Source organism: Myotis yumanensis, unplaced genomic scaffold, assembly GCF_028538775.1.
Source record: "Myotis yumanensis isolate MYYU_CA2020_CCGP unplaced genomic scaffold, mMyoYum1.0.hap1 SCAF_5, whole genome shotgun sequence".
NCBI lineage: Eukaryota > Metazoa > Chordata > Mammalia > Chiroptera > Vespertilionidae > Myotis > Myotis yumanensis.
Genome location: NW_027223756.1, coordinates 79,135,260 through 79,156,555, shown reverse-complemented (window position 1 = coordinate 79,156,555; position 21,296 = coordinate 79,135,260). Strand labels below are relative to the sequence as shown.

The window sequence follows — 21,296 nt, the reverse complement described above, 5'->3', positions numbered from 1 at the left end:
GGGCGGGAGCAGGGAACCAAGGGGGCGGAGACGGTCGCTTGGGCAGCGGCCGGCGCGTGCTTATTGGACTGCGCGCTGCCGCCGGATGTCCCACCTTCTTGCCGTCACCGGCGGGAGACAAGGTCGCTCAGAACCACGTGCCGGGATAGAGGAGCGCAGAGACCAATGAGAAGAGGGGGTTGGAGAACAGGTTAACGGGATTGGATAACGGGTAGAGCCGAGGGGCGTGACCCAGAGGCCTAATTGAAGGGAGAGGAGGTTATGGGAGGTGAAAGGGCAAAGGGGGAAGGAGGGAAACGGAGGCGGTCAGGAGCCGGGTGGAGAGCTGCCAGACTTCTTAGGGGCGGAGCTTAGGGTAGAGGGGCGGGACATGGGCCGCCATAGTAGGAGGGGCTTTATGTGGGAGGCAAGCCATTGGATACCACAGAAAAGAAGGCCCAATCAATGTAAGCGGCGGGTTCTTTGATAGCTTCCACTCCCAGAGGCGGGGCTTAAAAGAGAGTTGCAGGCCGTTGGATGCCAAACAAGAAGTCTCTCCAGGTAGGGAGCGGCCATTGACTACCACAGAAGGCGTGGCTTAAGCATCTGTCCGCCATTGGATATCGTAAGAGAGGAAGTGCGAAATAGGGAGGTGCCTTGGCCTACCCCAGGGGGCGGGGCTTAGAAGAAGGAGCGGACCATGGAGTGGATTCTTAGAAAATGCAGAAAATGCACAAAACATTTAGAAAAAGTTTATTGAACACCATGTGCCAGAGCTACAAAGTACCCAATCTATATTGATTCATTCGAGAAAAATGTTTTGAGCACTGCGTGACCAAGTTATTTAATGGCTCTGTGTCTCAGTCTACCCACCTGTAAAATGGAACTCATAATGTACTGATCTGATAAGGGCACGAGGATTAAATAACTTCACGCCTAAGGCGCTGGCAACTGTGCCTGGCATTAGGAAATACTGGCAGCATTGGTATTGTTAGCCTGCTCTCCAAGAACTCAATGTTAAATAAAAGAACTTAACTTCCACGGCTGAATGTCTTTTTAACAGAAATAGTTTAGCTTTGGCCTGTGTGGTTGGGCATATTCTGGAGCACGAAAAGGTTGCCTGTTTGATTCCCAGTCCGGGCACATGCCCTGGTTGGAGGCTCGATCCCCAGTAGGGGACGTGCAGGAGGCAGCCGATGGATGTTTCTCTTTCTTCCTTTCCCTCTAAAAATCATTTTTAAAAATCTTTTTTTCAAAGGCCATAGCTAGTAATAATAATAATAATAATTAGAAGAATTAGGAGGAGGAGGAGAAAGAAGAAGGAGAAGGAGTAGGAAAGGAAAAGGAAGAAGAGACCCATTTTGGGGTATGGAGTCTAAACCACCAGCAGCATAGCTTGGTAGGAAAGACATGACCATACATCTTGGAGCTTGCAAGCATTTTTACGCATCAAGTAGGGAAAAGGGGAAAGAAAGATGTAAGCGGTCTGATGAAAGAACTTAGTTGCCCAGCTGGCATGGCTCAGTGGTTGAGCGTCGACCTGTGAACAGGAGGTTACGGTTCAATCAATACTGGGCTCAATCCCCAGTGTGGACGTACAGAAGGCGGCCGATCAATGATTCTCATCATTGATGTTTCTATCTCCCTCTCCCTTCCTCTCTGAAAACAATAAAAGTATATTTTTTTAAAAAAGGTGGGAGAAAGTGAAGTGGAGCTAGGGGGTAGTTCTAGGATAGACGCAACAGAGTACTTAAAGCTCATATGTAAACATGAAGCAGAGGCTCCTAGGGTTCTAGGGGCTGTTCTCTCTTTCTAGCTAATCTGAGAAATATCTGCCTGGAAGTTAATTTAATAATTTCAACATACACTAAGGCAGCGGTTTTCAACCTGTGGGTCGCGACCCCTTTGGCGGTTGAACGACCCTTTCGAAGGGGTCACCTAAGACCATCCTGCATATCAGATATTTACATTACGATTCATAACAGTAGCAACATTACAGTTATGAAGTAGCAACGAAAATAATTTTATGGTTGGGTCACAACATGAGGAAATGTATTTAAAGGGCCAGAAGGTTGAGAACCACTGCCCCTAAGGAATATGTGTAATCCTTTGTTTGTTTTGCACAGCAGTTGTTTTCTGATGAACCCCTTTGGTCTCTTCCTTCCACCCTCTGGACTTCTGTAATTTAAGACATCTCAGAATTTTCACCTGGTAAGAATTCAGAGTGAAAAAGCCAGAGTGTTGCCCTAGCCGGGTTGGCTCAGTGGATAGAGCGTCAGCCTGAGGACTGAAAGGTCCCGGGTTTGATTCCTGTCAAGGGCACATGCTGCAGGAGGCATCTGATCAATGATTCTCATCGTTGATATTTCTATCTTTCTCTCCCTCTCCCTTCCTCTCTGAAATCAATAAAAATACATTTAACAAATAAAAAGAAAAAAAGAAAAAGCCAGAGTGTTGCCCCTAGCCGGCTTGGCTCAGTGGACAGAGTGTCGGCCTGTGGACCGAAGGGTCCCTGGGTTCAATTCTGGTCAAGGACACGTACCTTGGTTGCAGGATCCTCCCTGGCCTGGGTCGTGGTCAGGGCATGTGCAGGAGGCAACCAATCGATGTGTTTCTCTCACATCGATGTTTGTCTTTCCCTCTCTCTTCTACTCTCTCTAAAAACCAATGGAAAAATATCCTCAGGTGAAGGTTAAAAAAAAAAAGCCAGAGTGTTTAAGAAAAAGTTGAATACTGAGGGAGACTTCATCTATCCTAGGGACCAGGAGAGCTTTCTGGAGGAGGTGGTTTAACCAGAGACTTCAAAGATAAATGGAGCCCTGGTGGGGCAGCTCCATTGGTTAGAGTGTCGTCCCAATATTTCAAGGTTGCAGGTTCAATCCCTGGTGAGGAAGAATCCAAGAATGAAGCAATGACTGCATCAATGGGTGGAATAGCAAGTCGGTGTTTCTTTCTTTCTCTCTTTTTTTCTCTCTCTCTTCTCTATTTCTCTAAAATCAATTAAGAAAAACATTTTAAAAGATAAATAGAAATAGGCCTATATAGGAGGTGGGTGCAAGATATTGCAAACATCTGAGTTTGGGATGAAGGAGTAAGAGTGGGGAGAGTGGTAATGCTAGAGGGATCCATTGAGGACCCATCATAGTGCCTTATAAGAATTGTAGGGCTTTGTTTGTTTCTTTTGTTAATCCTCACCCAAGGATATTTTTCCATTGATTTTTTTAAAAAATATTTTTATTGATTTCAGAGAAAAAGAGAGAGAGAGAGAGAGAAACATCAATGATGAGAGAGAATTATTAATAGGCTGCCTCCTGCACGCCCCATGAACCCACAACCTGGGTATGTGCCCTGACCAGGAATCAAACTGTGACCTCCTGGTTCATAGGTCAGTGCTCAACCACTGAGCCAAGCCAGCCAGACCTATGATTTTTAGAAAGAGTGGAATGGAGGGGGAGAGACAGAGAGAGAGAGAGAGAGAAACATCGATGTAAGAGAGACATATCAATTGGTTGCCCCCTGCATGTCCCCCGACCAGGGCCAGGGATTGAGCTTGCAACCTAGGTACAGAGAATTTTAGGTTTTATTTTACCTTCCTGGGAAAATATTGGAGGGATTTGATCACAAGGTACAAAGAAATTACTTTAGCCTCAAAAAATATCTTTATGGCTAGAAGCAGGTGCTGCACCCCAAGCTGGGAGGCTTCTGAAGCTGGCAGTCTATGTGTGTCTTCCTACATACAGGGAAAGGGACACCCTTTGAAACCCCTTTCCAGGGACAGGCTCCGCTAGTGGTACACCAGGAACTGGTGGACTGCTGCCTCCAGTTTACCTCTGCCCACAGTGCCTATTGTTCTGTACCTCCTGGCCAGCTTCCACACTGAGTGTGATGCAGCTCACTTCCTCATCAACACAGCCTCATTACTCAGCGTACTGCTGCCTAAATTGCCTCCGTTCTAAGGGGTTCATCTCTTCGACATCAACAAACACTGAGGGCTGGGGCTGGGGCTGGGATGTTGTTGGAACAAAGGGCTGTTGCATCTTTCCCTTCTCCAGATAAGGGAAACCCAGCCCTGCTAGGTTTCTTGGAATCAAGAAAGGCATGTGAGTTGGTTAGAGAGTCCTCCGAATACACCAAGGTTTTGTTGTTGTTGTTGTTGTTTTAAAAATATATTTTATTGATTTTTTACAGAGAGGAAGGGAGAGGGCTAGAGAGTTAGAAACATCGATGAGAGAGAAATATCGATCAGCTGCCTCCTGCACACCCCCAACTGGGGATGTGCCGGCAACCAAGGTACATGCCCTTGACCGGAATCGAACCTGGGACCCTTCAGTCCGCAGGCCGACGCTCTATCCACTGAGCCAAATCGGTTAGGGCAATACGCCAAGGTTTTGGGTTCCATCCCAGATCAGGGCACATATAAGAATCAACCAATGAATGCATCAATAAGTGGAACAACAAATTGATGCTTCTATAAATAAATAAATAAATAAATAAATAAATAAATAAAATAAAACAAAAAAAGAAAGGCAGTCCTGTCGGCGTGGCTCAATGGTTGAGCACTGACCTATGAACCAGGAGGTCACGGTTCAATTTTGTTCAGGGCCTATGCCCTGGTTGTGGTTGTGGGCTAAATCCCCAGTTGGGGGCGTGCAGGAGGCAGCTGATTAATGATTTTCATCATTGAAGTTTCTAGCTCTCTCTCTCCCTCTCCCTTTCTCTCTGAAATAAATTTAAAAATATAGAAGGAAGAAAGAAAAAAAGAAAGGTGATGGAACGCCAAATCACTCTTTACCCAAGAGAAATAAAAATAAATATTTACACAAAAACTTCAACACTCGCAGTCATAGTAGCATTATTCATAACAGCCCAAAGGAGGAAATGACCCAGATGTGCATCAATGGCTGAATGGATAAATCAAATCTTGTATATCCTTTGATGAATACTACCCAACAATGAAAGGAAATGCACTAGTACACACTGTAATGTGGATGAACCTCAAAAATATTATGTTAGCCCAGGCCGGTGTGCTCAGTGGTTAGACTCTAACAGTTAGAGCGTCTGCCTGTGCACGGGAAGGTCATGAGTTCAATTTCTGGTCGAGGGCAGGTACCTGCATTTCAGGTTTGATCCCTACCCCAGTCTTGGGGTATGAGCGGGAAGCAACCAATCGATGTGTCTCTCTCACATCGATGTTTCTCCTCTCTCTCTCCCCTTCCTTCCTCAATTTCACTCTCTCTAAAAATCAGTGGAGCCCTAGCCGGCTTGACTCAGTGGATAGAGCGTCGGCCTGCAGACTGAAGGGTCCCAGGTTCGATTCCGGCCAAGGGCACATGCCTGGGTTGCGGGCTCAATCCCCAGTGGGGGTGTGCAGGAGGCAGCCGATCATTGATTCTCTCTCATCATTGATGTTTCTATCTCTCTTTCCTTCTCCCTTCCTCTCTGAAACCAATAAAGAAATATATTTAAAATAAAAATAAAAATCAATGGATGAGGATTAAAAAAAATACAGCAAGGAACTGGGACCTGCCAACAACCATTTGAATGAGCTTTGAAGTAGACTCTCCCTCAGACAAGCCTTTAATCAGCGGTTCTCAACCTGTGGGTAGCGACCCCTTTGGGGGTCGAACGACCCTTTCACAGGGGTCGCCTAAGACCATCCTGCATATCAGATACTTACATTATGATTCATAACAGTAGCAACATTACAGTTATGAAGTAGCAACGAAAATAATTTTGTGGTTGGGTCACAACATGAGGAACTGTATTTAAAGGGCCAGAAAGTTGAGAACCACTGCTTTAGGTGAAACAGTAACCCCAGCCAACAGCTTGACTGCAACATCATGAGAGTCTTGAGCCTGAACCACCCAGTTAAGCCACTCCTAAGTCCTGATGCACAGAAATTATGAGATGTTGTTATTATAAATTGGGAGATAATTGGTCATGCAGCAATTACTATTATCACTGCTGCTGTTTAGTTCCCATAGTCACAATTTCTGGTGGTTATAGAATATTCTATAGAGGGGATGATCAGACCACACATTATTTATTTTAGCAGAGAATCTACTCTCAGACTCTTCACTCACCCTACTCCAGACACCATGTTCCCTGAAGAAGCTGTCATCTCAGGACCCTTCGCTCTTCCTTTAGCCAGGAATGATCTCTAGATATACCTGTAGTTTGGTCCCTTGTCTCTTTCAGGGGTTCCTATTTGAATGTCAGACCTTACTAACCTATCTGAAACAGGACTCCCATAACTCTTGATTCCTTTCTCCTACTGTATTTTTCTTAATAGAAGCGAGCACTATCTGGTGCCATATGCTTCTTTAATAGCTGTGTCTCCGTTTGACTGTTAGCCCCTCAAGAGCAGGATCTTGCCTGTCTTGTTCCCTGCTATGACTCTACTGGCCTGACACACAGTAGGTGCTCAGGTAATGTTTGGGGAATGACTGCTCTCATATTCTACCACTTGGAAAAAAATACAGCCATGATAATTCCTACCTAAAGTATGTGTATGTGTGAGTACGCTTGTATAATTTTTTTGCTGGAGTATTTAAAAGCATATCTCAGATGTCATTTCACCCATAAATACCTCAGACTACATCTCTTACAAAAATATACTTAAACATAACTACCATGACCTTATTACCCTTAGCAAAATTAACAGTACATAGTTCCTTTATATCATCTAATGTTCAGACACATTCAAATGTCAGTGGTGGTGTCTCTCTCTCTCTTAAGGATAAGGAATTTTCTTTAAAAAATATTTTTATTGATTTCAGAGAGGAAGGGAGAGATAGAAACATCACTGACAAAGGAGAATCTTTTTTTTTTAATATATTTTATTGATTTCTTACAGAGAGGAAGGGAGAGAGATAGAGAGTTAGAAACATCGATGAGAGAGAAACATCGATCAGCTGCCTCCTGCACATCTCCTACTGGGGATGTGTCCGCAACCCAGGTACATGCCCTGGACCGGAATCGAACCTGGGACCTTTCAGTCCGCAGGCCTACGGTCTATCCACTGAGCCAAATCGGTTTCGGCCAAAGGAGAATCTTTGATTGGCTGCCTCCTACAGGCCCCCCACTGGGGATCGAGCCTGCAACCCCTGCATGCACCCTGACCAGAAATCCAACAGTGACCTCCTGGTTCATAGGTCGAAGCTCAACCACTGAACCAGGACGGTTGGGCAGTGGTGGCCTCAAAACTGTCCTTTTCCTGTGCCTGACCCTCTTATTTGATGTTGCAAACTGCCCCCACTCTGCCCTTCTCTATTCCTGCTTTCCACTTTTTTTTCCACAGTGCATAACATCTACCATACCACAGATTTTATTTATCATATTGTCTGTCCCTACCCAATCTCATAAAAAAAAAAAACAGGAGCTCTGCGAGGTCAGAGAATTTTGTCTGTTTTTCTCATTGCTGACACATTGCCGATTCTCAAGAAATATTAAAGGGGTAAAATATAAAGCCTGCCACTTATTGAGCCTTGCAATTGCATTATCGTGCTTACAATCCTCCTAGGAAGTGGGTGCCATTCTTTTTTTTTTTTTTTTAATGTATTTTATTGATTTTTTACAGAGAGGAACAGAGAGCCAGAAACATCGATCAGCTGCCTCCTGCACACCCCCTACTGGGTATGTGCCTGCAACCAAGGTACATGCCCTTGACCGGAATCGAACCTGGGACCCTTCGGTCCGCAGGCCGACGCTCTATCCACTGAGCCAAACCGGTTATGGCTGCCACTCTTATCCCCATTTCATAGCTGGGAAACTGAAGCTCAGGAAGGTTAGGGGGGATGGCGAGATACTGGGGACGACCACGGGGCTGGGTTGGGGGGCCTAGAATGCGCCCACAATTGAATTGGGACTTTATCACATAATCGCTGGTTTCTGAGCAGGGCCAGCGCTCCTTCCGTGGGGCCAAGTCGGCCTGTCCCTCCTCTCCAAGGGGAACGCGGTAGAAGGCGCCCGAGCACAGCCTGCAACTAGAAGCGCGCTCGTCGCCCCTGGCAACAGACTCCGGCAAAACCACAGAGACGCAGCCCGAGAGTGCAGAGCGGTCCCCGCAGAGTCGTGAAGCGAGGAAATCTAGAAAGGCGTGCCGGGCCGATTGTCACGTGGGCGGGACTTCCGGAAGCGCCTATTTTTTTTTTTTTTTCCGGTTGTTGGCTGCTACGAACTCCACCGGGCCCCGCGCCCCCCGCCCCCCCCCCCGCGGCCCCGGGCCGCGGAGCCTGCCACCACCATGAAGAAATTCTTCCAGGAGATCAAGGCTGACATCAAGTTTAAGAGTGCGGGTGCCGGACAGAAGCTCACGGAGTCGGCGGCGTGCGTGACGGGGGCTAGGGCGTGAGGCCCGGGGGCGGAGAGTCGGGGGAGGCCACCGAGGGCGAGGGGTGAGGACGGGAGGCCGAGAGTCAGGGAGTGGGGAGAGGCCTCGGGCCGGGGCCCGGGGAGCGGGTGGGGGTCAGGGGGAGGGGAGGCCTCCGGGGGCGGAGTGGGAGGGGCGAGGCCGGGGGGCGGGGCGGGAGCAGGGGGCGGGGCGGGGCTGAAGGGAGCCGGTGGTGAACCCGGAGTCCTGGGAAGGGAGGAGGGGAGTGTGGTCAGGGAAAAGCCAGGAGCGGAGGAGGAGCCCTGAAGAAGCATATAGATTTGGGGGGGATCTAGGTGACGGGGGTTAGGGGCTGACCTTGGGGAAGCAGCATCGAGAGGCTTAGCGTCCATGGCGTGAGGGGTCTGGGCCCCGGCTCTGGAGCGCCAGGGAGGCCTGGATAAGAGCCTGGGGGTCTTGAGGCATTGTTGGAAGGGTCAGCAAGGATTTGGGAAGCCTGGGTGAATTGGAGGGGGCTGCGAGGGTCCTAGGAATGTGTGGGAGGAGAATGGAGTCGGGGGGGGGGGGGGGCGGGGGAAGGCGGTAGAAGGTGCCCGAGCACAGCCTGCAGCTAGAAGCCGTGTGTGGGGGGGCGGGGGGGGGGGGAGGAGATGAGGGCCTTGTGGGTGTGGATGAGGTAATTGGAGGCCTTGGGAGATCTGGAAGGGGCGGGAGGTAGTGTGCCCATCCTGAGGCCTCGGAGAGCTTTCTGGGGAGGACTTGGAGAAGGGAAGGGCCTGGGGCAAGACTGAAACCTCAGAGGGGTTGTGTGTGGAGGGCCAGGGCCTGGGAGGGGGCGTGAAATGGTGGAGCAGGGGAGGATGCTAGACTGTCAGGGCTGGTGGGCCGAGCAGGAAGCTCCTCTGGGGGACGGTGTTGGCAAAGGGAGCCTGGGAGGTGCTGAGGCTGCTGGGGGAGCTGCAGAGGGGGCTGTGGGGGAGTGGCCGGGGAGATCAGCCTGGGCAGGGGGCTGTGAGGAATAATGGAAGGGATTGTGAAGAAGTAGGGGCTGGGAGGGGTAGCGGGAGAGGCAGGGAGGAGGGCAGGAAGGGGTGGTGAGGGAATCATGAGGTGGGTGAGGGAGAGTGGGTACAGGGCCAGGACCTCGGGGCATCCGTCGTAAGGATTGGGGGTTCCTGAGATTCTTGGGAGGAGAGTGCTGATGGGACAGGAAAGGTCCATGAGGCCCAGGTCCGTAAGGGAGGGATTAGACAAAATCAGTTCCTGGGAACCTGAGCGGGGAGGGGAGGGCAGCTTAAGAGGTTCCAGGGGGAGTGGTGGACCAGACAAGGGGGTCCATTCATTTGTTTGACAAGTGGGGGGTAGAGCTGGGGCTTGGGGCAGCTGGAACTGTGTGACAGGAAGATGTGGGTGATTGTTGGGCCAGAGTGGGGGCCAGGGAGAAGAGGGAAGGAAGTAATTGGAGGTGCAAGCTTTTGTGACATGCCTGGAGTGAGATGAGAGACTCAGGGTGCTGGAGGGCGGGTGTGTCAAGCACTGTCTGCACAAACGAGATAAAATTCTCATTCTCTCAGGGCTCACCTTCTACTGGGAAGAGATGGGAAAAGAAACCAATGCATGATTTAGTTTATAAATATTGGGTGGTGCATGGGGCCATGAGAAAAATGAGCAGGGGCAGGGGCTAGTGAGTACTGGGGGGAACCTTTAGGTGGCCCAGGTATGCCTCTCTGAGAAGGTGACATGTGAGCCGAGAGCTGGATGAAGTGAGGTTGCACGTGCACATAATGAAGCTTCTCTACCCTCTCCCAGACCTCCTTCCCTCACCCCACCCCCAAGTGGAACATTCCAGGCAGACGCCACAGGAAGCGCAAAGGCTTTGTGGCAGGAACCAGCTGGCCCTGTGAGAACAACAGCAGGGAGACCAGGGTGGATAGAGAAGAGTGAACCAGGGAGAGAGGCAGGTGTGCATGGCCCATGGGGACATGGGTGGCTTTAGGATTTTGTGCAGGTGTGGGGAGGACTGTGTGCAGAGGTGTGATAGCACTGACAGGTTTTAGAGGGATCCCTTTGGCTGCCCAGTGGAGCATGAAGGGGATGGGTGAGGTGTTTTGAAAAGTAGCATTTTTATAGAAAGATTGGAATATCACATGGGACTAGGGTGGGTCTATGTGACTCAATTTTTTCTTCAACATTAGGTTCTCGGCTGTGGGGAAGGCTGGCAAGAAGGGCAGGGATGGGCAGGAAGCAGGTCCCAGAAGCCTTGGAACAAGAAGAGGGGGCTGCCCGCATATCTGAGCAGAGTGGGAGGAGTGAGGCCATGAACTCTTGGGAAGGTTTTACAAACTTAGCACAGATGATCCCAGTTACTGGGGCTGGGGGAGAACCCTTGAGGAAGAAGGCCGGTAAGGTAGGTGAATAAGACCAGGGTGGGAAGAAGGATTTCTCTGCTGGCACATTCAAAACCAGCTCATTTTCCTGCTAAGTAGATTAAGAAGCCATCCATCCCCTGGGGTCATCACATCATTTATTTCCTAAGTGGGCAGAGGAGGGATTAAACCAGATCTTTGTACCATGCTTAACCCAGGGCTTGCGTGGTGTCTGAGCTTCTGTGTCCCTCTGGCGCTTGCAAAAGATCTTAAGACTGCCCTCAGAGGGGTGTTGGTATGAGGAAAACGTACTGTGTGCTGCCTGGCACACAGTAGGTGCTCAGTTAATGAAATTGCAACTGCGCCCTAGTCAGTGTGGCTCAGGTGGTTGGGACTTATCCTGTGCACCAAAAGGTTGTCTGTTCGATTCCAGGTCAGGGCACATGCCCAAGTTTTGGGCTCGATCCTCAGTAGAGGGGTATACAAGAGGCAGCCAATTGATGTTTCACTATCTCCCTCTCCAAAAATCAATGAAATATTCTTTTTTTTAAAGATGTCTTTATACACACACACACACACACACACACACACACACTAGAGGCCTGGTGCATAAAACTTTGTGCACTCGGGGGGGGGGGGGGTCCCTCAGCCCGGCCTGTGCCCTCTCGTAGTCTGGGACCCCTTGGGGGATGTCCACCTGCTGGCTTAGGCCTACTCCCCAGGGGATTGGGCCTAAGCTGGCAGTCAGACATCCTTAGCGCTGCTGAGGAGGCAGGAGAGGCTCCCGCCACCACTGCTGTGCTGGCAGCCATCACCCTGGCTTGTGGCTGAGCAGAGCTCCCCCTGTGGGAGTGCACTGACCACCAGGGGGCAGCTCCTGCATTGAGCGTCTGCCCCCTGGTGGTCAGTATGTGTCATAGTGACCAGTCATTTCTAGTCGTTCTGCTGTTAGGGTCAGTTTTCTTTTATAACCCTTTTATTATATAGGATAGAAGCCTGGTGCACGGGTGGGGGCCGGCTAGTTTGCCCTGAAGGGTGTCCCGGATCAGGGTGGGGGTCCCACTGGGGTGCCTGGCCAGCCTGGGGGAGGGGCTGATGGCCGTTTTCAGGCTGGCCATGCCCCATGGTCACCCAAGTTCCCAGCCTCTCCTTTTTCTCTTTTTTTCTCTTTTTTGTGGGATTTAGTTATCTTCTATAATTGAAACGTTGTAGCCTTGAGCTGAGCCCAGAGCCGGCCAGGGCAGGCAGGAAGCTTGGCTTCCTCCATCGCCAGGGGCAACCAAGCCTCCTGCTCGTTCCAGCTCCGTGGCCGCTGCCATCTTAGTTGGGTTAATTTGCATACTCCTGATTGGCTTGTGGACGTGGCTTGAGTGTAGTGGAGGGACAGTTAATTTGCATGTTTCTCTTTTATTATATAGGATATATATTTATTGATTTCAGAGAGGAAGGGAGAAGGGAGCGAGAGAGATAGAAAGATCAATGATGAGAGAGAGTCGTTGATTGGCTGCCTCCTGCACACTCCTTACTGGGGGTGGGGATTGAGCCTGCAATCCAGGCATGTGCCCTTGGCTGGAATTGAACCTAGGACCCTTCAGTCCAGAGGCCAACACTCTATCCACTGAGCCAAAGCAACTAGGGCAATAAGATATTCTTAAAAAAAAACAACAAAACCTGCAACTGCTCACTGTTTTAGACAGTAAGGGTGGAGATGCTTAGGAGGGAGCAAGGAGAGGAGTGACGCCTGAGTCTCATCAGTTCCTGAAGACAGTAGGGTGCTGTCACATACGCTTCACCAGGATGGCCCTCCTGTAGGGGTGGGTGCTGTTACTTGTTACCCCATTTAACAGATGATGACTCTGAGATCCAGGCCACTGCAGGACTTGCCCAAAGGGGCAGAGCTGGGAGTGAAATCTGCCCCAGTGGTTCTGCTGTCTGTTAGAACCCTGGGGTGGGGCAGAGTGGGGGCCTGGGAAAAAGGGACGTGACTGTCTGATGGAGCAGGAGTAGAAATGGGAGAGGGGCAGAGGCTCTTCTGTCTGACCCCACATCACCTCACTTCCCCTATGTCTCTCCCCAGGGAGAAGGCCCCCAAAGAAAAAACCACCCAGCCGGCACGCCAGCAGCCCCGCCAGGGACCCACCAATGAGGCACAGATGGCAGCAGCAGCAGCCCTGGCCCGACTTGAGCAGAAGCAGCCCAGGGCTCGGGGCCCCACGTCACAGGACCTCATCCGGAACCAGGGTGACCTGCGCTGTCCTTGGGTTGCAGTGGGGGGAGGCGAGTGGAGGTGGAGTGAGGCCTCTGCCCCTTCATTCTTGAGGCCTGTTCACAGGCCTCAGATCCTGTGCTTGGCCCTGGATGAAAATAATTACATAACCCCCATGACTTTGAGGGGCTTTAAAATCACAGCTGTGAGAGTGGGGAAATTAAGGGTGAAAAGGAATAAGGGTCTGATGTCGTCTGGGTGCCATGTATGTCAGGGAGGTTGAAGAAGGAAGGGAGGGAGGAGGAGGATGTTGAAAGTCATCATCAGGTGGTCAGGTGAAGTCTGGGGGCATGGAGCTTTGTTGCAGGAAGATGGGTCAGGACCTTAAGCTAGAAGGACTAGGACTTGAGGGCCAGCCCCGGTGGGGCACACACTGACCCTTCTCTGCCTCTTCCTCCAGTGAGAAAGGAAGTTCCAGCTGAAGCGTCTGTCAGCGGGAGTTCGCAAGCCTCAGGGACTAACATGGTAAAAGCATCCACAGGGCAGCATGATACTCCAAGGGGTGACCTGGGGCAGGGGAGCTGGGATCCCGCCCCCCCAAGTTCTTGCCTGCATTTGTCTAATCGGCCATTTCCTCATCACCAGCTAAGTGCCCAGCCCAGGGCTGTAAACACCTGGTGCTGGGGCAGTGGGGATGCAGAAGAGATGTCAGGGTGGACAGAGGTCACCTCTGGCCTTGGGGAACCCTGCCTTGAAAGGTGGAGGCAGGTTGTGGTTGAGTGCAGTATTGACTGGGACCTCCACGCTCAGCACCTGATGATGCCAGGCTTGGGTGTTGAGGGTAGGATTGGACCTCATTAGCTTGTTGGTTCACTCCCCCCTAGCCCCCGCCCCGCCCCCGGCTTCCTAATCCCATGAGGGTGGATGCTGTTATAGTTCATACTTTTCAGAAGAGAAAACTGAGGTTCAGAGAGGTGAAGACAGCTGTCCTTAGTCCTGTACCTCAAAATCATCAGGGACAGAATGGGGACCGTCTCTGGGACTCCAAAGCACTGGCCTCTGTAGCCTTCTTGGGAGGTGGGAGGGCTCTCTGGAGACTGGTGGAATCAGAGGCCTTCCTGAAGGAGAGAGCTCTGCAGAAAGGATGGTCCTGCAGTTCACCCCTTGAATTCTCACTGGATTTTAGAGTGGAAGAGACTCTAGATACTGCCTAGGACTTGAGGCTCAGAGAAAGGCCAGGATTCATCCAGGGCACCATGTTTCGGCTCCCACCACAAAGCCCGTCTCTACCAGGTAGCAGGGACCGGAACAGCGGAAGCCATTGATTGAGTGCTGTGTCCAAGGCTGCTACACACTTCTTTCCTTCCTTCCTTACCTTGTTGGATTCTGAGCTGGTCCCGCAGAGACATTTCACAGATGAGAAAATAGTCTCAGAGGGGCTCGGTCACAGGCCAAGGTGTTTCATGGTAGAGGGGACAGTGTTGGGACCAGGGACGTCTGACTCCCAGGGCCATGCTTTCAAGGCTGTGGCACTCAGTGACTTGAGGTGGCTTCTGTCCACTGTCTAGGCTCAGACACTTTCATCCCCATCGCCCTAGGTAGCTGAGCCCAAAGAGGAAGGCTCAACTCAGCTGGCGGCGCCTGGAGTGTACTTCACCTGCCCGCTCACAGGGGCCATCCTGAGGAAGGACCAGCGGGACACCCGAATCAAGGAGGCCATTCTCTCAGTGAGTAGAGGCCCCGTGCCCCCATCCCTCACCTAGAGGTTTCAGGTCAGGGCTGCCTTCAGTGAGCCCCAGTAAGGCCGGGGGGTACAGATCCTTCATAGTGTCTTCACCTGTGTATATTGTGTCTGTTGTCACTTGTTCAAAGAGGTAATGCTTACTTGTGATAAGAATTCAGGATACAAAAAGGGTAGGCAGACAAAAACCATTTCCCCCCACCTCCCAGCTACCCTTCCAGGATGCAACTTCTGGGTGATTTAAGTTCCTTTTCAGAGACATTTCAAATATGAACAAACTACTGACATACTTGTATCTCCCCTTCACTTGTTTTGTTTTCCATAAAAGGTAACATACCACTCACGTTTAACATAGGAACTGCCAGCTATTATATCAGTACAAAAAGAACTCCAGCGTTACTTTTCTTTCTTTAAAACTGAATTTGGAAGTGCCCTGGGTCTGAGTTTCTCATTAACCATCATAACAGATTACTACAAACTCGGGGACTTCAAATAGACGTCTAGTCTCTTAGAATTCTGGCCAGAGTGTGACATGGCTCTCACCAGTGGCAGGAGGGCTGCATTCCTTCCTGAAGCTCTGTGGACAGTTCATTTCCTGTCCTTTTCCAGCTTCTAGGTCACCTGTATTATGTGGCTCCTTCTTTCACCTTCACATCTAGCGATGCCAGGCAAAGTCTTTGTCCGGCTGCCATCTCTCTGCTTCTCTCTCCTGATGGACTCTTATGATTACCCTGGCCTAGCAGGATTGTCCAGGCTAATGTCCCATTTTAAGGTCTGCTGGTCAGCAGCCATAATTCTATTGCATATTCTGGGGTGTCGACGACCCCATCTTCCCTAGAGGTGAGGGTAGAGCTGAGGCCCAGGAAGGAGTTGTCAAAGGGCTTTTCTTCTTTTTTTCTGCTGAGCCCATAGAATTGAGTTAAATACTACTGGCCGGTCCACCATGAGACTGTTATTAGTATTATTACTGCTGCCTCCTGAGTAGTGAGGCCTCCAGGCCATGAGGTAAGCACTTTTTGACATGCTTTCCTCACTCCTCCCAGCACTTCTCCACTGACCCAGTAGCTGCCTCCATCATGAAGATCCACACGTTCAACAAAGACCGGGACAGGGTGAAGCTGGGTGTGGACACCATCGCCAAGTGAGTGGGTGCCCTCTCCCCCCACTGGGGGGCCAGCCTCTTGGGCTTCCAGCATAACCTGCTGAGGGGGCCCAGAAGGATCCTGGCCCTGGGAGCCAGGCCCCACCCTTCACTGCCCCTGAGCCCATGAGAAAGGGGCTTGGCCTCTTGGGGCCTCTGTTTGTCTGTAAAACGAAAGGGTTTACAGAATTGGGGATTTCCAACCCTGGCTTCCCTTTGGGATCATCAGAAGAATGGGAAGTAGGTGAGTTCCCACCCCACTTCCCTGACTGAGTAGGTCGGGGAGTGCTGGAAGTCTGTTTTTAATTTTATTTATTGATTAGAGAGAGAGAGAGGGAGACAGAGAGAGAGAGAGAAAGGGATAGAGAGAGAAACAGAGAGAGAGGAGAGAGAGACATTGATTTGTTGTTCCACTTATTCATGCACTCATTGGTTGATTCTTGTATGTGCTCTGCCTGGGTATCGAACCCACAACCTTGGCGTATTAGGACGGTTCTCTAACCAACTGAGCTACCCAGCCAGGGCTGGAAGTCCATTTTGCTCATGAGCCCCCAAGCCGACACTGGTGGCCCATTGGCCCTGTCCCCCATTGGTGTCCTCCAGTGGAGGCAGGAACAGCGATAGGCCCCAGGTGGCAATGGTGGTGGGGGCAGTGGTGTCCTATGCAGGCCCAGACTGTTGGCACCAGGGGTCAGGCTCCATGAGGTGTCCGAGGTGTGATGGCACCCCCCACCTCCCAACATCTCTCTTACCACAAGCCTGGGTGTGGCTCTGAGCTGCTATCCATCTGGGGGTGGGAGGTACAGAGGAGCCAGTCAGACAACCCTGGCCTGTCCCGGATCCCCAATTCTGCCCTAGGTACCTGGACAATATCCATCTGCACCCCGAGGAGGAGAAGTACCGGAAGATCAAGCTGCAGAACAAGGTGTTCCAGGTGAGGGCTGTGCTGAGTGACTTTTAGCCTGTGTAGCCAGCGTGGCCGGGCCTCCAGTTACACAGGGCCCAGTCTGGCGGTGGGGCCAGTGGGAGCACTCCTCCAGGGGTTTCCGGTTGAGGTAGGCAGAGGTGGCACGTGGAGAGGGGGTTTTATGAACATAGGTCATACACCTCATCTATATTTAATCTGCATTCCCCACCACCCGAGGCATGTTTTGACTTTTTTTTAATTGGGATCACATCAGCACTGGGGCTATTTCTTATACAAACAGACTTCTGGCTTCTGTGGAGAAATCAAGAGGTTCCGCCACCCTGGCCCATGTTACCTGTGCTGCTGGCAGGACACCCACTGCCTACCCCACCCCCCATATGCAGCCCTCCCCCGGTTTCTGCCCCCCCCAACCCCCATGCTGTTCTTTGCCTCTTTAGCTCCTCTTCACCTGTTGTTGGGGTCCCACATCCTCTGTTACCAGCTGTGAAAGCCTGTCCTTAGGCAGCTTTGTGGGGGTTCATCCCCTCCAGTGGGCAGCAGCTGCTCTAAAAGAGGGGGATGCTGGGCCTGGTGGAATGGGCTGGGCAGCAAGGCTGGTTGGGCTTGAGGAGGCCCAAGGGTCCTGCATGACTTCTGGCTCTGCTCCTAGGAGCGCATTAACTGTCTGGAAGGGGCCCACGAGTTTTTTGAGGCCATTGGCTTCCAGAAGACATTGTTACCAGTTCCGGATCAGGGTAAGCTGGGTAGAGAAGGGCCTTGGCTAAGTTGAAAGGTGGGAGTGGGGGGGCGGGGGGGGGTCCAGCGCGGGGTCTTCCTGCAGTGGCACAGTGACATCACAATGACATCCCTGCGTATCCCAGAGGGCCCCGAAGAGTTCTACGTGCTAAGCGAGGCCGCCTTGGCCAAACCTGAGAGCCTGGAAAGACACAAGGAGCAGCTGCTGTGCGGCGAGCCTGTGCGGGCCACACTGATCCGCCAACGCCGTGTCTTCCGGCCCTCACCCATGGCCTCCCAGTTTGACCTGCCCCCTGACTTCTTCAACCTCACGACTGAGGAGGCCAAACGGGAGCAGAAGCTCAGGTCTGAGGCGGTGGAGCGGCTGAGCATGCTGCGGACCAAGGCCATGCGGGAGAAGGAGGAGCAGAGGGAGATGCGCAAGTACACTTACACACTGCTGCGTGTCCGTCTCCCTGATGGCTGCCTCCTCCAGGGTGTGTGCTTCCCCTGGGCAGGGTGAGGCCTGGGAGGTGGTGTCTGCTGATGGGGCTGAGTTGGGTGTGGTACAACTGCAGCTGTGGGTTGCTGTGCCTCCAGCAGGAGTCTAAGGCCTTTCTGGTCTGAGCTGCTCTGGGCGCAGCTTGTCTGGGCTGGGGGTTCTCAGGATCTCCGGCCCCACGCTGACTGTTCCACCCCTCAGGGACCTTCTATGCCCGGGAGCGGGTGGCAGCACTGTATAGCTTTGTCCGGGAGGCCCTGCAGAACGACTGGCTGCCCTTTGAGCTGCTGGCCTCGTGTGGGCAGAAGTTGTCGGAGGATGAGAACTTGGCCTTCAACGAGTGTGGGCTGGTGAGTGACGAGCTCCCGCATGTTGGATCTCCAGGTTCTTGTTGAATCTGCACAGGTTCCCCATGAGGGCGGCCCTCTTCAGTATGGGGTGGTGCTAGGAGCAGGGGTCCCAGAACCAGGCTCCCTCAGTCCTACCTTCCCCTTTACTAGCAGTGTAACCCTGAGTAACTTCTCTGTGCCTCAGTTTCCCACCTTTAAAATGGAAAGGAAGGTAGCAAGTGTGTCATTTCGAGTCCTCTGAGGAGCAGGACCCAGATGGGATTGAAAATGTGGGGATTTCCTGACGGCTGCCTAGCACTGAGATAGTCTTAGCCAAATCTGAGGTGTCCCTGCGCCAGGGTCCTCTGTAGGAGGAGCCACTGGTTCAGGAATGGACCGACTGTGAAGGCCGTCCTGGTGTCACCAGCAGGGAGTAGTCCTGGGAGTGTGTGGCCCTGATTCCAACACAAAGATTTGAAGGTGAAGAGATGAGCTTTGTCATGTAAAGGCCAGAACAAAGCTGAAATTTCTCTCCCCACCACAGGTGCCCTCAGCCCTCCTGACCTTCTCGTGGGACATGGCGGTGCTAGAGGACATTAAGGCCGCGGGGGCTAAGCCAGACTCATCTATCCTGAAGCCCGAGCTCCTGTTGGCCATCGAGAAGCTCTCGTGAAATAAAAGCAGGGTTGGCTTCAGCCCCCATGGGTCTGTCTCCTGCTTCCTCCACCTCTGCTTACGTCCTCATTCTCCCTCCACTTCAAGGCCTTCCAGCCTCCTCTGGGACTGCCCAGCCCATGGGCAAGGGAGAGCGACTGGTTGGCCTGTGACCGCCACTGAGGGCTTTCAAGCAACAGCTGCTGTGCTGTCCTTGGTAGCATTCTCCAGCTGCTATTTAACCTAATTAACGGAACCCCAGGCATGACAGACCTGGGCACCTCCCTGGATAGGAATAGGCCTGCAGCTTGGGTCCAGGCCCCATGGCTGGCCCTGAGGCTGTCCTGTGGAACTGCTGGTGATAGTGGCATAAGATAGAGATGCTGGGCCTGGGCAGAGTTCTGTAACACTAAGTTCTGAATCCAAATAAACAGGCTGTTTGACTAGTCTCCTGGTGGTGAATTTCAGCCATGTGTTGTAGGGCCCACCTTGGTGGATGAGCCCACCTTGCTGAGGGAGGGTGCCCCAGGGATCCTGGGCTGTGGGGCTAGGGCCTCTTAGGCCCTGCAGAACGGTTCCTGTAGATGTCCACGTCCTCACCCCTGGAACCTGTGAATATTACTTTATGTGACAAAAGGAACTTTGTGTGTGATTAAGGACCTTGAGATGGGAGATTGTCCTGGGTTTTCCAGATGGGCCATTGTCATCACAGGGGTTCTTATATGTTGAAGGAGGAGGTAGAAGAGATGGGAAGATGCTTACACTGCAGCTTTCAAAGATGGAAAAAGGCCACAAGCCAAGGAATGCAGTGGCCTCTAGAAGCTGGAAAAGCACAGAAATGGATTCTCTCCTGGAGCTTCCAGAAGGAACCAGCCCTGTTCACATCTGTATTTTAAAGTAGTGAGACCCATGTCTGATGATACCCAGAACTGTAAGAACAAGTTTTTGTTGTTGTTGTTGTTGTTTTTTAAAATATATTTTATTGATTTTTTACAGAGAGGAAGGGAGAGAGAGAGAGAGTTCAGAAACATCGATGAGAGAGAAACATCGATCAGCTGCCTCCTGCACATCTCCCACTGGGGATGTGCCCGCAACCCAGGTACACGCCCTTGACTGGAATCGAACCCGGGACCCCTCAGTCCGCAGGCCGACGCTCCATCCACTGAGCCAAACTGGTTTCGGCAAGTTTTTTTTTTTAAGTCACCATTTGTAGTGATGGGTTACAGCAGTGGTCAGCAAACTCATTAGTCAACAGAGCCAAATATCAACAGTACAACGATTGAAATTTCTTTTGAGAGCCAAATTTTTTAAACTGAAACTATATAGGTAGGTACATTGTTACTAACTTTTTTTTTTTTAAATATATTTTATTGATATTTTACAGAGAGGAAGGGAGAGAGAAACATCGATCAGCTGCCTCCTGCACATCTCCTACTGGGGATGTGCCCGCAACCTAGGTACATGCCCTTGACCGGAATGGAACCTGGGACCTTTCAGTCCGCAGGCCGACGCTCTATCCACTGAGCCAAACTGGTTTCGGCAATTGTTACTAACTTATTTAGGGTACTCCTAAGGCTTAGGAAGAGCCACACTCAAGGGGCCAAAGAGCTGCACTGGCTCGTGAGCCAGTTTGCCGACCACGGGGTTACAGCTACAGGGAACTAAAAAGGAAACCAAGGCCAGGAGTGTCAAAGGTACTCCTGGTCATAGCCAGGCTGGGAGATGCCCCCTCAATCACTCACCTGGATCGTCCCCTCCCCGCTCAGCCCCAGGTGGGCTGCTGGCTTGGTTTCTGTTAGATTCTCCCCTGCATGGAGACCTGGGTGGCTGGTCCTCTGGCCACTGCCAGCTATGTGACAGACATGAAGCTTCAAGGCCCCAAATGTGATTTCAAAAGCAATAATCCCTTGTAACCTCAGCAAGCAAGTTGCCCCCATGCATGCCCTCGCCTCACACATAGGCCACCAGCAGATGTTGGACCTAGGCCTGTCTCTTTTGCTGCCATATCTTGGGAACCCAGCATGGTCTCACCCTGTCACTTAGATCCATCCCTTCCCTGTCCCCGACTGCTGCTAGGATTCAACTGTCAGTTGTCAGATACCCAACTAAAACAGGCTTGAGGATACTTTACAGGGAGTTGTGTCCACAGGTTTAACACATGTGCCTCTATCCTGAGCACAAGCCTGTATTCAGCTGCACCCTACCTCCAGTGGGAGGTTCTGGCCAAGGCTCATGTTCTCACCTGCAACTGGGGTGTTTCTCAGCCCCATCCTTATGGGGCTCCTGGAGGAGGATCAGGGTGTTTGTGGGAGCGGAAAACCTGAGGAGTCTTGGCCACCACACAGCCACAGGGTTCAGTTGCCCTGTTTGGTTGTATCCAGCTGATATAAACTGTTCTGCACAC

At 51.5% G+C, this 21,296-nt stretch overlaps 1 protein-coding gene across 4 annotated transcripts; it reads left to right on the top strand.

Moving 5' to 3' along the window:
- Window positions 1–8,143: 8,143 nt before the first annotated feature.
- On the top strand, window positions 8,144–19,341 carry UBXN6 (UBX domain protein 6). Of its 4 annotated transcripts, none has more exons than XM_070415844.1 (10): window positions 8,147–8,307; window positions 12,755–12,918; window positions 13,344–13,408; window positions 14,482–14,610; window positions 15,668–15,765; window positions 16,624–16,699; window positions 17,343–17,427; window positions 17,554–17,904; window positions 18,111–18,259; window positions 18,783–19,341. In XM_070415844.1, the coding sequence occupies exons 1-10, from the start codon at window positions 8,225–8,227 to the stop codon at window positions 18,909–18,911; spliced, it is 1,329 nt and encodes a 442-aa protein (XP_070271945.1). In that variant the 5' UTR covers window positions 8,147–8,224; the 3' UTR covers window positions 18,912–19,341. The 4 variants fall into 4 exon arrangements, with proteins under 4 accessions (XP_070271948.1, XP_070271945.1, XP_070271947.1 ...); XM_070415846.1 differs by lacking the exon at window positions 8,147–8,307 and adding an exon at window positions 8,357–8,375; XM_070415845.1 differs by lacking the exon at window positions 8,147–8,307 and adding an exon at window positions 9,690–10,272.
- The last annotated feature ends 1,955 nt before the right edge of the window (window positions 19,342–21,296 follow it).